This window comes from Heliconius melpomene, chromosome 5 (genome assembly GCF_056956725.1).
Source record: "Heliconius melpomene rosina isolate 202511_hmr_F chromosome 5, ASM5695672v1, whole genome shotgun sequence".
In the NCBI taxonomy this organism is placed as follows: domain Eukaryota; kingdom Metazoa; phylum Arthropoda; class Insecta; order Lepidoptera; family Nymphalidae; genus Heliconius; species Heliconius melpomene.
The window spans coordinates 7454229-7469401 of NC_140393.1; the positions used below are offsets into that span (position 1 = coordinate 7454229).

A 15173-nucleotide genomic window follows, 5' to 3' on the forward strand; every position below is an offset into this window, starting at 1 on the left:
CAATTCTATGGTAACAAATTTTAGGCAATAATGCAGTTTTTTATATTTCATTCAAAAAATATATTCAATTTAAATCAGATTGAAGCGAATTATTTCAGACAGTTTGGAAATGACAATAAACACATTTTCATATTTATTATACTTTATTGACATCAACATAAGAGTTATTACAATCTTTATTACATAAGTATAAGAATAAAATTATAAATACAAGAATAAAATTATAATACAATGAGACCATGAATTTTCAAAGAAATATATAATTTAGGAATGCCTGATCTGTAACAACTAAATCATTAAAGTTGGCAGTGACAGGATAAATTTTCTATTTAAAAAAATCATTTTTTTGGCCTAATATATTAGTATTGGAGATTCCCGACGACTTTCTATATCCGACCAATATTTTTTTATATAAGAATAGCAAATATGTTCACTATTACCAATAAATGTACTTAACTGATTAAGTTTCTGATATACAAATGCATGAATATTGAATATTATTAGCTAAGAATTCTATCCAAGATATTATTATCCACGGCAGCTATTAATAGAGGAACATAATCACATCATCGACCATGAGAAATTATTAAAAAAAAATAACTAACAAGAAATTAAATTTAATCACTATGTGCAAATTATTATATACTAAATCGATAAAATAAATTCATATTAATTTTTCATGAAAATAAAGTCTTTAACATTCCATTATATCCTACTTGTGATATATTATTATATATTATGTATAACCATTAGTCGCACTATTGAATATTGCAAAACGTAATGGAGTTACGAATTTACGATTATCGGAATACAGAGGCGGACGATTATTTATGATTTATTAAAAATACTTATTCGCACTAGAGAGGGCTTTTTATCGAGTGTTGACGATAGCTGCCAGTTTTAATTACTAATGAAAAATATTTCTGTAATTGATATGGGGCACTTGCTTTACTTATGAGTATCTTTTTTAAAATAATAACAGACTTTGTGCGGTGCACGAATATAGATATGCAAAACAATCAAACATTTATGAATAATATAACATATCTATTAATCGTCAACCTCTGCCCCAGAGAGTACAAAATCTTTGAAATAAATTCACACATTGCACTTCAAAGATGTACATATATCTTATAGGTATAATGTATACCACATTAGGCCCCCTTTACTTTAGTAAAAAACAAGTCAGATTCGAGTCGGACTCACTCACCCAGGGTTCTATATCAATTTCATAATTCTAGGTCAACAGGCAGTATAACTTATAAAAAGTTTACAAGCTTATGATTGCAGGAATATGCACTAATTTTGAATGAAATGGACTCAAATTATAAGTTTGTAATATTTTTTTCCTGTGACACACCCAATAAATTTCCAATTTCATATATTTTCTCAATTTGGCTTCCATACCTCAGGATGGAACCCAAATTGAGAAAAGAAGTAACATTTTTTCAATAATTATAAATAAAACATGTGAACTACGTCAATTTCGAAACTACAGATCTTAAAGTTTGAGCACACAAAATTGATTTGTTTTACATATTAGTATTGGTGTTATCCTAATATTTTTCATTTCATTTTCATTTTCTATATTTATATTTTAGATATTCATAAAATTGAACAATTCTATTTAATAAAACTTAAAAGGATTGACTACAAAGTTATTAATTGTTGAATTACTTGAATGAACACACAAATTTACAGTACAGTAGGCATGAGCTGCATAGCCCATGTTGTCAGTGAAGTTTCAAAACCAAGACAGCTTACCTTTTAATGAAGACTTAATTTTTTAGGAAACAATATATTTTGAATAAAAATCAATTGTCCCTTTTCAAATAAGTTGTAATACTCGTACATATCAACATACAAAGAATAATGTCTCATACAAGTGGACAATAGTCCGTTGGTCGCTGGCAATATCCAGACATTGTATATGTCAAACATTATATACATCAGACTTTGTGATGGCTTAAACGTTTATGACGTTGATTTTTTTTCGCGTTGCCACTGTAGTATCCTTTCTTTTAGTTCACTTGCTGGAAAAAAATAAAATTACAATTATAATACCTGATTATATCTAAATTAATATGTAAGTAACAATTAAAATTAAGATAATAACAGAAAAAAAATGATGATACCTACTGGGGGTAACGAATGGCGGCTTTGAGTTGCGCCATTCAAGACGCAATGTTTCAAATTGGACATTCTCTGTGAGGCACGAAATGTTCTTAACACTGGGTTCTCTCTGCTTACCTCGGTACATGCGAGATATAAAATACTTAACGATACAAAAGAATGTAATATTACCAGGGCGCAGTTGGTCCTCTGTTAGCCGTTGTCTGTTGAAGGGATCCGTGGCGCTGTTCAGCAAGTGTCGCAGGATCACTGATCGATCCATAATCTGTTGATAAAACAAAAAATATATATATATGTAATTTATATTTATTCTTAGCTTAAAATATCTTTGTAAAAAAATTATGACATTATGATGCAGTCTGGTAGTATCTTTAAACGAAATACTTGTGGGTCTGATCGCATTTGAGTCATGATTGTAATTGGACTGACGTGAACATTTTTTTATTTCGCCACTTTGATATGAATACATACATGCGCGGGGTCTTCGCCGGTAAAAACGCTATGTTCTAAAAGTAGACAGAGAGTGGAGAACAGAGTGTTTAAGTTGTTTTATCTTTACGTCATTTTGTGCATAAAGCAGTGCTTTAATCCATTTATTTCAATTAATTATTCCGCCCAATTTTTGGGTATGGCGAAACTCAACGCCGCGAAACAATATAAATTTATTACCAGATCGAGGAGATACAAATAATTCATTCTTCAGTGGGAATCTAACCCACAACCATCTCTTACAGTGGCACGGCCTCGGATGCTTGTTTTATATTTACCTTTCCAGAGGGTAGAAAAACTGGATCTGTCATCAATGTGTCCATGAGTGGGTCTCTAAACTCCTCTGGGGCGTCTGCGTATTCATCGCTTTTTTGTTGATTTGACACTATAATAGGAAATAAATTTTGACACTATAATAGGAATTAAATAATAGTTTTTATCAGCAGGTTCATCCCCAAACAGCTAAAAACTGTGTGTTATAAATATAATTAAAATACTAGAAGTAACTCTACCCACAGTTAACGTGAGTTACATTGAAACGATAAATGTATAGTAATGTAGCCTCTATAGCCTTCGTCGATTGATGGACTATCCAGAATAAAGATTTTTTTCCAACTCGTAGCAGTATCTGGTAAGATTAGAGCATTCAACCAAACAAGAATTTGTCTATCCGTAAAAATTTTAAGTTTTACTTGAAGCTATTTTTTGTGTTACAATAAGTTACAAGAATAGAAAACATTTTGAGTAAAACTATAATTGCATTTATAACTTTTATTGCATATTGTTTTCCCCCCTTTTCAGAAATATTATAACCCTCACCTTTTCAGAATTATTTATAGTACGACGACTTAGTTTTACGACGATATATAATTAAGATCACCAATTACGTACTATTACTATAAAATAACATTATATTATAAATAATTTAGAATAAAATAAATTAGGTTATTTATAAATAGAATAATTAACCATAAAATGTTAAGTAACAAGTAGTATTTTTTTAATAAAATAACTCACAAGCAATCTGATAGGCGTTGTCCGCGAGTGCTTTAAAGCGCTCGATTTCTGAAGACGTTTTAATGCAGGACTTGGCGAGACGCAGCGCTGCTTCCTCAAATAGCTCCTTGCGGAAAGATCTCTGTGGTACACAAAGTTAAATAGTGAGCAATTGGATATTTTTAGAAGCCCGAAGTAGCACAGGGCACGCACTATGTTCTGCTAATCAAAACGCGTGTATCGAAGTGTCTTAATGGGAACGGGGTGTTTTCATACGAGATTCCCTCTGCCTATCCTGCTATGTGTAGGATGAGACAAAAATTTTTTTTTTAACTTAACAACGTATTTATAAACAGCTGTCACGCTGAAATCCATTTTGTTATTGAGAGTGTGAGTTAATATATAATCTATGAATTAAAATGGTATCTCAAGGTCAATTTCACAATTTCAAGTACGAGTTTCACAATCAATACGAGCCTAACGATTTCAGGGTAGCCAGACAAAATCTTGCGTTTCGTTCTTCACTTTCCGCCCGACTTTAATTAGTGAACATCACGACCGAGCTTTTCTTAGAAGAGCCAGGGAACGAAAATATAGTTTTTCCCCCAGCAGGAATCGAACCCAGACCTATTGCGATTACAGTTAAACACAGTTGCACTGTAGGCCAGTCTCATGGATAGTTAACAGTGGTAGTATTAAACATCACATACATAAAGATATTTAAGGATAATATTTTTAAAAGAAAAAAAAGGCCATATCCTACCCATACCATATACCCATATGTCCATATCATAATGATATCCTATTATAATCCTTAAAATATGCAATAAAGAATTTTAAAGTTAAAATGTAATTCTTTAAAAATGAAATTAGAAATAATAAGAAATTCACCTACATAACTGAAATACATAATTGAAATGGAATAAGAAATAATATGAAAATCAGCTACATAACATGTACATAAAAACTACAAAAAATGTAACCTCGTCCGTGGCTAGCGCGGCGTGGAACTGCGGTGAGTCTAAATGCAGGTAGATGTCCACGAGCTGGCTCAGAAGCCGCCGTGGCTCCCATCCATACATTTCTGGTCGTCGAACCTGAACGAATTACAATATAACATTAAATAAAATGCCGTCGCAGGGTTGTAGAGGCAGCGATTGTGAGTTCGATTCCCACTCGAGGTAATAAATATTTTCATTTCTAATAACAAGACAAAGCGCGGCATTAAGTTTCGCCCCTCAACATGCAATGTCCTGAAATTATGGAGAAAGTTTGGGAATGGAGTGTTTAACATTAGGTTCTTCCTGTCTGTTGTATGCGGTAAAAAAACGATTTACGATTATACAATTTTTTTACAGATTCACACTTGTCTCACATATTAGTAGGGTAGTTAAACGAGTAATCTGTTACGCTGTTTGACTGCAAAAAAAATCCATCACAAATAAAAAAAATAACCAACATACCTTAAGATTATTGCACTTTGGTCCACACAGTTGTTGTAAATTAAAATTGAGCATTGAGGCCAATCTGTCAACGAGCTCCGGTCGCAGGAACGGTTCCTTTATATCCACTGTGAGGTACTGCAGCATATCCACGGTCTCACGGGCCAGGGTCAGGTAGGAGCGACACTGTCTTTCATCCTGAGCGAGGACTCGGGCTCGAGTACTGGTACTGCCTGAGGCCTCCGCTTCTTGTGCTTCGTGGATGCGTTTCAGGTACTGTGGGGTTTATATGGTAATGAGGTAATAAGATAGGTGAATTTTCGTATTACTAACTTTCATAATGAATGCAACAACTTGCATAGTGCATGAGGCTTGCATAGCCATTATTTCAAATTAATCAAACACAAGGATTGCAATATTATACTCTTAATATTTTTATGGACTTTTCATAATTTATTGTTGTACATACATACAAAATTTTAGTAAAACTTTGTAAAGATGTTTAAAAATACAACCTAGTAATGTAACACATAAAATTAAAAATATATATATTATAATTCAAATATAGAAACTAAAAGAATCATACCGTAAGACATTCGTCAAGTAGGAATGTAGTATCGTTCATGAGCATGTTAATGAATTTCACGAATTGCCGCCCCGAGCGAGATTCTTTGATGATTGCCTGAAAAAGAAAACAACATATTATAAATAATTTGAAAGTATTAATTGTCTAACATCATAGTTTGTCAGAAATTTCTTGTTCATATCGGCGTTTGTAAATTTTCCCCAATAATCGGGCCATTGCCTGTTGAGTGGCGGAATTCAATGCAGCGGTTTATCTTGTAACCAGAACAAGGTAATGAGAATAACTCATTTCCCCGAATAAGAAACGAACCCACAATTGTCGCGTTTACAGTCTGACGCTGTGCGAACTATCTACTACTAAATAAATATTTGCATAAATTCTTCTACTACTTGCAGAGAAATTGCATTTCCAAATTGGAAAATATTGCAACACTCGTCACTCAGAATTCAAAATATTGCGAGTAGTCTGTTGGAACTCAACGCTGCGACATGCCAGACCGGGAAAATGCAAAGAATTTTCATGTGGGGATCGAAGACAATTGAACATAGAAAATTCGAAGTATATACCATCCACATACCTGTTTATGTATCGGCCTCTCCCACATACTCTTAAGAATTATACTAATATGGAATCTAATAGTGAACTTGTCGTAGAACTCAGTACTTTGTCCAGTCGTCTCAATATCCGTGTAGAACTTCATCAAAGCACTGGGCAGAGCCGTCTGAGACATCGGATGGTCCATGAATTTTTCATATACTGCGTCGTTCTTCAGTTTAATAGGTAAAGAGAGATTTATCACAAATAACACTTCTACGATTTTCGCGACTAGATATGGATTCTTGATGATGTGGGAATTGCATACGGCGCTCAACAACCATGTGATGATAGGATCTTCTATATAGTAAGCCACTATCTGTGGGACATATCTGTAATTTGGATAAGTATACTTTATTAAAAGAAAATAATTAAAAAAATATATTTTTAATAGCTTATAGTGGAGTAGACAGAGGGGGACCCTATAGTTATGACACTCCTTTCCCCAGCTGCAATCAGAAATCGGAAAGGAGAAGAGTGTCTTACTTACTTACGTACTTAAAAATAATAAAGTTGTTATATAAAGAGGAGCACTCACTGGACAGCAAACAGCATGAACTCGGCCACGTCCTCCACGTACCACTCGGGTGTGGCGCGGAAGGCCTGCGCGGCGCGCCCGGCGCCCTCTGCCACCGACAGCTGCGCGGTCAGCAGCGCGCACACCGACGCGTAGAACTGCACCCCGCGACGCATCAGCTCTGGATCCAAGAGGGCTGTCTCCGCGCACTGCTTTGATCTGTTACGAGAATTTACATGGTATAAATTACATTACTTACTATTACTATATTATAAGGCCATCGTGGCGCAGGGGCACAAGGATGCGACTAAAATGCCACGGTTAGATTCCCACTAAGGGAAATGAAATATTTATAATTTTGTACTATTGGATACATAATTATATAAATTGAGTACAATTTTATGTCTAAGTAAAATTAATTTTTATTTCTGTTTATTCTTACATTTTTGCATTAAAAAATTTGCATTAAAATTACCACAAATTATATTTTTATCTAGTATGAGTCTATCCTTATATAGAATTATCTCTTTCTCTCTCACACACACGCACGCACATACACCCATACACCATATTATATTTTATTGCACAAACGACTGAGTGAATAAATGAAATACAATACGTTACCTGTGTAACCGTTTAATTTGTCTGCGCCACCGTCGCAACAACTCGCGGTTGCGTAATGCTGAATAACTGTTACGCCATTGAGGCTCTGCCGCCATCAGTTCTTCTATCACTTTTTGCAAGTCACGGAACGCGCTGTGGACAGGTTTAATTTTATTATTATGTTATATATTTAAATAACTGATACTTGAGATAGTAGTATGAATTTACTGCAAGAAGGAAGAGTAGTAGCTTACGAATAACACAAAGGTTGATCACAATCATTGAAATGTTGAATATTTATTGAAATCTTTAAGTATCTGATTTTACATCCAAAATAAATATTTGTATATAAGGTATACAATCTCGTGCTGTCTATTCATTTTTTCTCATCTCGGTATTGCATCTGGAACAGCAGAACACAACGCCGCACCGTTTGCCTTGATACCAGATAAAAGAAAATAAAATGTTAATAAATAATAATACATTCCCCGATTGGGAATCGATCCCACACGTCGATTACAAACGTCGTCTTGCAATCACACACTTCTGCCCCTGCGCCACAAGTGCCTCAACTGCTTGAGACCTTTCTATTCATATTATGCTAAATACATTAAAACATAATAAATAATAATACCGAATCCGTCGTTGATGCGTGTGAAGCGCGGGTATGAGCGCCACGTGGTGCATATGTAGTGTCAGGAACCAGCACACCGTTTGGAACTTTGCTTCGGGCCACGTGTGGTTCGGGTCGTTGTCTGTGGTTCATCGAATTTTAGTCTTAAAATTGTTGGATAGATAGAAATGTTACAAACTTTATAAATGTAAGATACATGTGATAGTGTTCAGTGGAATGTTAATGATAAAATTATAGACCTAACGGAAAATAAACAAACATCAGTGCTAAGTGGTATATCACTTAAAGATATTATAAGCTTAAATGACAAAAAATTAAGTGGATTTGTTTAAAATCCATTTTACAAACTTTAACAAAATTAAATAATCCTATGAATTTAAGATTTTTTTGAACACGATGCACTTAGGTATATTGAAAACATCATTAACATCATAAATTCTTGGTTTACGACTACAGACAGTTCACACACAAAAAGTAATAACAACAAATGAAAAAAAGAACACAAACACATCTACAGCATATACTTACTAAGTTCATTAAGCCAAAACTCAGCTTCCAGTGCGGTCAAACTGAGTCTCGTCTCGTCGCGCACGTTGATCCACGTGCCGGGCTGGAACGTGTAGAGCGGGTATACGCGCTCCAACTTGATACGCACAGATAGCAATTGTAGCACCGAGCACACGTTCAACATGAAACCGTCACCTGTGAATAAAAATATTTTTATTAAGTATTGTTTGTAGCGTCACCTGTATCCCGCTCACAGCATAATAGAAGAACCTAGTGTTAGGACACACCGTTTAACATTTTATGCCAAATTCTGAGGTGTTGAGTGGCGAAACTCGCCGCGCTTTGTCTCGACTAGAGCACTAGAGCATAATGAAAATATTAAATATTTCATTTCCTCGAGTAGGAATCTAAAACACAATTTATGGCGTTTACAGTCACACTTTGAGCGTCTGCCACACGACTGGCCTCGATAATAATATTAAGTTAGTTTAGAAAACCTTTTACCTTTTTACCTTCACACTGTATACAGCATATAACGGAAAACGACAGAAGAACTTAGTGTTATGACAATCCGTCTTTCCACTCTAATTTTCGGAATATTGTGTTTTAAGTACCCCTTTTTCTTTCTAATAAGGTTCGTTCGTTTCCAATCACTCAAAATTTTAAAAGTTTATATTATAGAGATGACGATTTTAAAATAAAATGTTATTCGAAAATCGGAGCGGTAAGCTGTTTTACGACTTCTTTATTATTTACGTGTTTACCTAATTATAACAAATACAGAAACAAAATATAAAAACAATCGTGTAACAAATAAAATATAAATCTAATAATTAAGGTTGTAACGAACGGAAATGTTGATAATTGCTCAAAATTGTTATATTCATGATTACACTGTGATCTTGGAAAGCATATAAGTTGGAGGAACGCCAATACTAATCATTAAACGACGAGGTGAGCGACATTTATACGCAGTATCTATTTTAGAGAGTTATTAACAAAATATAATTTACCATCCAAACTTGCTTAATTTTGTATATTTTTGAATTCATAAATTATTACAATCCTAAGTATATTTCTACACAATAATCAATCATACAAAAATTATCGTATTCTCAATATATTAATTGATAAAGTAATTAAAACATTGTAATGTTATATATAGTATGTATAGCGACAGAATAACAAATCATTTTTGTTTTTATTTATTTTTATTATTTCTTGAAAACTATATCGTCCAGTTAGGATACAGCGACGGATGATGGCTAGTTCTTAGATGTACGGAGATATGTTTATTGTTTATGCATCATAATATGTGCCATTGACCGCACTGACTCATCAACTAGTGAGAAATATTAGTGTTTCATAGCAAGTTAGGATTTATAATGAGATATTTGTTTTATTTTGCGGTTACGTATTTCCGCTATGATAAAAAAGGTTCAATAGTTTTAACATTTGAGTTTTAAAATTGGTGGCACCTCTTCAGAAAATCTTTTGTTTTGTTTCTGGTTGTTTGGGAAGAAAGCGTGCAATAACGATTGCGCAGCTTTCGTGCGTTCCTTCGAAACAAACAAAACAACTCAGAAATAACTTTGGCGGGATTTGATAACACCTGACACGAAAATGTACAAGGAAAACAATTTATAGGCGTTCCAAATACGTTCCAAATACTGTTGTTGTTATTAAACTCTTTTTTTTAAATTATAATGACAACCCACTGCATTCTATACATCATTTTTCAATTTCCCTAAAATGAAAAACTGAAAGAAATGTATTACATAGAAATACTTATATTTAAAAACGGATATTTTGTTATTATGTTTTTTATATTACAATAAAATTAAAACGCAAGAAAAATGAATTTGACTTAGTGAAGTACATTTATTTCATAAAAGAGAATCCCTTGTGTAAAAAATATATTAAGATTTTTTAAAATTATTTTGTAGTTTTTTCGCGCTTATAGTAGGCAGTGTAGGCAGAGGGAACTGAATTATTTAAATGGTAACGACCCACTCGTAGCGTTGACCGCTTGTACTACACAATTATTTATTTTATCATCTGAATTACATTCATGGTCTAATAACATTATCTATCATTTAAAGACAATATCCGTAATATATCGTATACCGTATATACCTAAATTTTCAGCTAATTCAATGAAACACTTATTTTTTGGCAATATTGTTGCATGCAATTCTTTATATTAACATAACGTTTTTATTTAAAAACCGAATGAAATAAAACAAACTATAAACATTAAGGGAAGTTTGCCAAAATACAACAAAGAAAACCGCATTTAAATCGGATAACCCATTTCTGAGATTAGCGTGAACAAACGCACAGACAAAGAGACAAAAAATATTATTTTGATTTTTATAACGTTAATAAATGTTCCCAACAACGGTATTTCTCGGACAGCGAGGAGTTATATTTTAATTATATGTATAGATAATAATTTCTCCAATCGGGGACTGAAGTTACAACCGTCGCGATTACAATCACACACACATTTAACATTTTATCTTACAATATTGCAATATTAAAACCACTTACCAGCCAAGGACCGTTCATCAGTTTGCAATTGAGCTCTCCTCTCATTACGTTGTAACAACGTAGCGAAATAACTAAGCAAGGGCTCCCTCGCTTCAGGACATAGTAGGATATTGTGGCAAATATTGTGCAATGTGTTTCGACTCGCTTCAACTTCACGTTGTAGAGCGAAGGATAAACTTTGGTCTGTGCCCGTTGCTATCATACGCTCCGCGAAACGTGGGTTCTCCTCCGCAAACAATGATATCTGGAATTTTTTGTGCTGCTTTAAAATTACTAACGATTTTTTTATATTTTTAATTCGATTTTAATTTTATTTAGCTTTTTTTAGTTATCTTTGAGAATCCTCCATATTTATTAGAGTATATGTATAGGTAGAACTTTATATTTAGAATAATAAATACACTAAATATAGGAGAGATAACTGGCACAGCTGGGACCAAACTTGGAAATACTATATGGGAACTTAACTTACTACTTGGAAATAATATAAATGACTCAAAACGCGCAACACTTGCTGGCATCTTGTCCCACCCGTCGCAAAGGCGAAACACATCGCCGCATCGCAGCAATTAACTTACCGCAAAAAACGGTCCAAGAAAGCTAACTCTAGCAATTTCGCGTCCCGGTGCAGTTGTAACCGGTGCTGGGCATAGACTTGGTAGACGAGCTATGAGGGCACAGACAGGCCGCGAGGCATGGCGAGGGCCTGCGCGTAACTCGCATAGAGAACGGAGAGCGCGTAACACAGCGCCGTGTCCCCGACCAACTAAAGGCGAAACACAACGTCGCATTTCTTCACGAAGGCCCATGAGGAGCGGAGTAAACACCTGTTTATGAAATAGTTGTATTATATTTTTTAGGATCACGATATATATATCCTATATATCAATTTCCGCCTAATTTTAGTGACGGTATTGAGTGGCAGAAAAAATGCCGTTTTAGTCTTGTTACCAGTGACAATAAGAAAGTAAGAAAGATTTCTCACAGTACATTTTAAACATTAGAATAAACATTTAAGTTATCCATTACAAACAAATATAGTAAAAACAATTACCTCGTCAAATCCTTCTTGATCTAAATACGTAGCTAGTAACACTTCTGGTATGAGTCCTATCGGTGTGTTGCCAATTAATATATAAGGCAACAATGGCGATTTTCTACTTTTTTCCAATTCAAATCTACCTCTTATCACTAACACCAAGTTATTAACAAGTAAAGTTCTTAAACTTTGCAGTAAATCACTCAAAGGTGGCTCCGAACTTTTCTTTGGATGTTCTCTCTCATAAATATTTATGTTGGAATAAAATTTTAATATATAACTAACAGCCAAGGCTTGTGTCGGTACATTTTTTGGTATGGGCAGTGATGGTGTAGGGCAGTCAGCTTTATCTGTATCTGTCTCAGAACCAAGGTGTCCTGATGTTAGAACATCGTCCCCACAATCTTCGCTAAGTCTCTTTGTTGTCTCGGTAATTGCTATTAATTTTTGATTTAGCGGATCTAACCCATCAATAATTTGTGTGATAACATCCATTAGAGCTTCGGATGCTAGTTCTTCTAAATTTAACTTTGGATTGTCGAGTAATGATGCAGCTACTGATGGTACAAAAATTCCACCTGTTTTATAAAAAATATTTTGTAATTCATGATATATGATCATTATTTTCATTTTCATAATTGGTCTTTATTTTCATTTCCTTACTTCCTTACTCTGGTAGCATCACGAAGCACAGCAATGAGTTCTACCACTTAACATGCAATATCTCGAAAATTTGGCAGAAAATGGTGAATATAGTGTTATACACTATGTTCCCTCTGCCTTCTTCTTAAATGCCGGATATATAGTGTGAAGCTATATAACCTATATAACCCAACGTAAATATACTTTCTTGTTTAATTTCTACCCACATTCAGACATGTTGAGTAGTAAAACTCAATATTGCATTTTGTCTTCCAAGAGCATGAAAATAAAAATAATTCATTGTCCCAAATAGGAATTAAACCAAAAAACCTTTGCATACTTACTGTATGCATGGTATTGAAATATACACTTTATGTTACCTGCACTGCCATCTGACCAAGACACTTGAAGTATTTTAGCAACAATATTCCGAAGTTGTTCTTCTGTTAGTTCCGTACAACTAACTGTCCGTGATCTTTGAATTTTACGTGCTGGGGATTGTGTTGGATCACTATCCTCAACCTAAACACATATTAAATAAATATATTTCATTAGCATTAGCAAGTTAATATTAGAATTTGAGCTTATTATACTAAAATAGAGACAGAATTTTACATGTATAATTTATTATGTTTTCTATTGTCACATGTTGAGTGGTGAAACATAATGTAAACAAGAAAATTATGAAAATCTTAATACATAGGTGCTTTATACACATTCACTTTAAAAAGATATGTCTTTTAATGAAATATACTTGTACAGTTAGGTATGTCTATGATAATATAGCAATTTGTTTGTATATTTAAATTGATAATAATATAAACATTTAATATAGATTAATTATAAATATATGTTAAGAATGTTATGATAACAGAAAGCTTATAAATAATTTAAAGCCACTTTGGCACAGTGGAATTGCATCTGTCTGTAAATATGATGATTATGGGTTCAATTTTTGTTGAGGGGAATGAATTATTGTCCTTTCTCTGGTCTAGTAATTCAAAGTAGTGTTGAGATCCACCACTCTACATGCTGTCTCAAATTCAGGCCACAAGGAAGGTCCTGTCTGCTCTAAGACTTATTATGTTAACTGTGAAGATAAATAAATATGAACTTTGATGACTATGATTGTATGACTATGACTTTTTGTTTTTAAATTGAACTTTTTAAAATTGAAATTAAAATTACAAAATGTTGGTTAGTAATTGTATGAATTATAAGTTTAATAGCTATTTCTCATCAAAGTTATGAAAATGAATAAGAATATTAAATGATATTTAATATCATACAAACCTCCATAGCCTCTTGTATTGTCTCAGATTGTGAATTTCTTTCAGATACATCATCCACTTCCATAGATAATGAGCGCCTTGAACAACTTGGTGATGCATTACTTGTTCTAGCTCTTACTGGCGGAGGTTCTGCAAATTGTGCTGGAGATATAGACCTAGATGTACTGTCTTCTCGTATAGATGCACCTTCTGATCCACTGACTGTTGATTGTGGTAGAACCCTCACTGAGCCACAGCTTAATAATGTCTCATCACCCATTGAATCAAAGCTATTATATTGTCTTGTTTGAGATAAATCTGTCATTTTTGTGTCAGGCATTTCATCTATTAAATTATTATCTGTTTTGTCTGTGACAATTAAACCATCTGCCGGAATTTTGGCTTGATCTGATACTTCATTTTTATTTTCTGAATAACTTTGATCTTGATTTGTAGTGCCTGAATTTTCAATAGAACTCCTTGGAGTTTGCGCTAGTGTTGGAGATAAACGAGATGGTGGGGCAGGGCTTAATATGTCAGATGGTATTGAAACACTTGGTGTTACAGGGGGACTTGTAGGAATAGGAGATGAACCCGTCCCTCCTAATGCTGCTAGACGCGCCAATCTTCGTCTTCGTATCTACAACGAAATTAATGTTAATTGTTGCAAACGTAGCACGTGTAAAGTTTACACTCACATCAACACTTTTCACTACGATACGAACGCTTTGTTTTGTTACGAAATTAGATTGACCATACGCATTATGCCAAGGGCCGTTTACAAAATAAAACTTACCTCTTCTGGACTGAGTTCACTCATCGCAGTTAATGTACTTTATGTATAATATTTTAAACAACGTCTAATACTAGTTATAATTAAATAGCTTTTTAGAAGTTGAATCAGACAGAACAACGGAGCAAGCTACACAACGTCAAGCAGTCAGTCACCTCTAGCTCAGCTGAGACGATTGGCTATTTGACGTTTGTACTTTTGAATAGATGACGAGAAAGTATTGAAAATACACGCGTCATCCTCATGCAACCTAAACAAAACAATTTATTGATACTCTGTCTCTGTATAAGTGAACAAAATTATTTTTTTTTAATATTGCTCACCGTATGCATTCTTAAAATGTATTTTCATTAACAATTTATCTTTAAAATATT

The 15173-nt window shown here is 33.8% G+C and overlaps 1 protein-coding gene across 1 annotated transcript; it reads right to left on the reverse strand.

Annotated features, from left to right (window-relative positions):
- Positions 1-124: 124 nt before the first annotated feature.
- Positions 125-14973, reverse strand: Ube4B (Ubiquitination factor E4B). The gene is made up of 18 exons (XM_085185986.1): positions 14803-14973; positions 14029-14646; positions 13116-13257; positions 12109-12671; positions 11633-11881; positions 11055-11298; positions 8523-8696; positions 7995-8115; positions 7382-7513; positions 6779-6976; positions 6224-6572; positions 5647-5742; positions 5082-5336; positions 4602-4715; positions 3640-3760; positions 2901-3007; positions 2305-2398; positions 125-2033 (listed from the first exon to the last, which is right to left on the reverse strand). Exons 1-18 carry the CDS (start codon positions 14824-14826, stop codon positions 1975-1977), a joined length of 3660 nt encoding a protein of 1219 aa, XP_085042112.1. The 5' UTR covers positions 14827-14973; the 3' UTR covers positions 125-1974.
- Between the last annotated feature and the right edge of the window lie 200 nt (positions 14974-15173).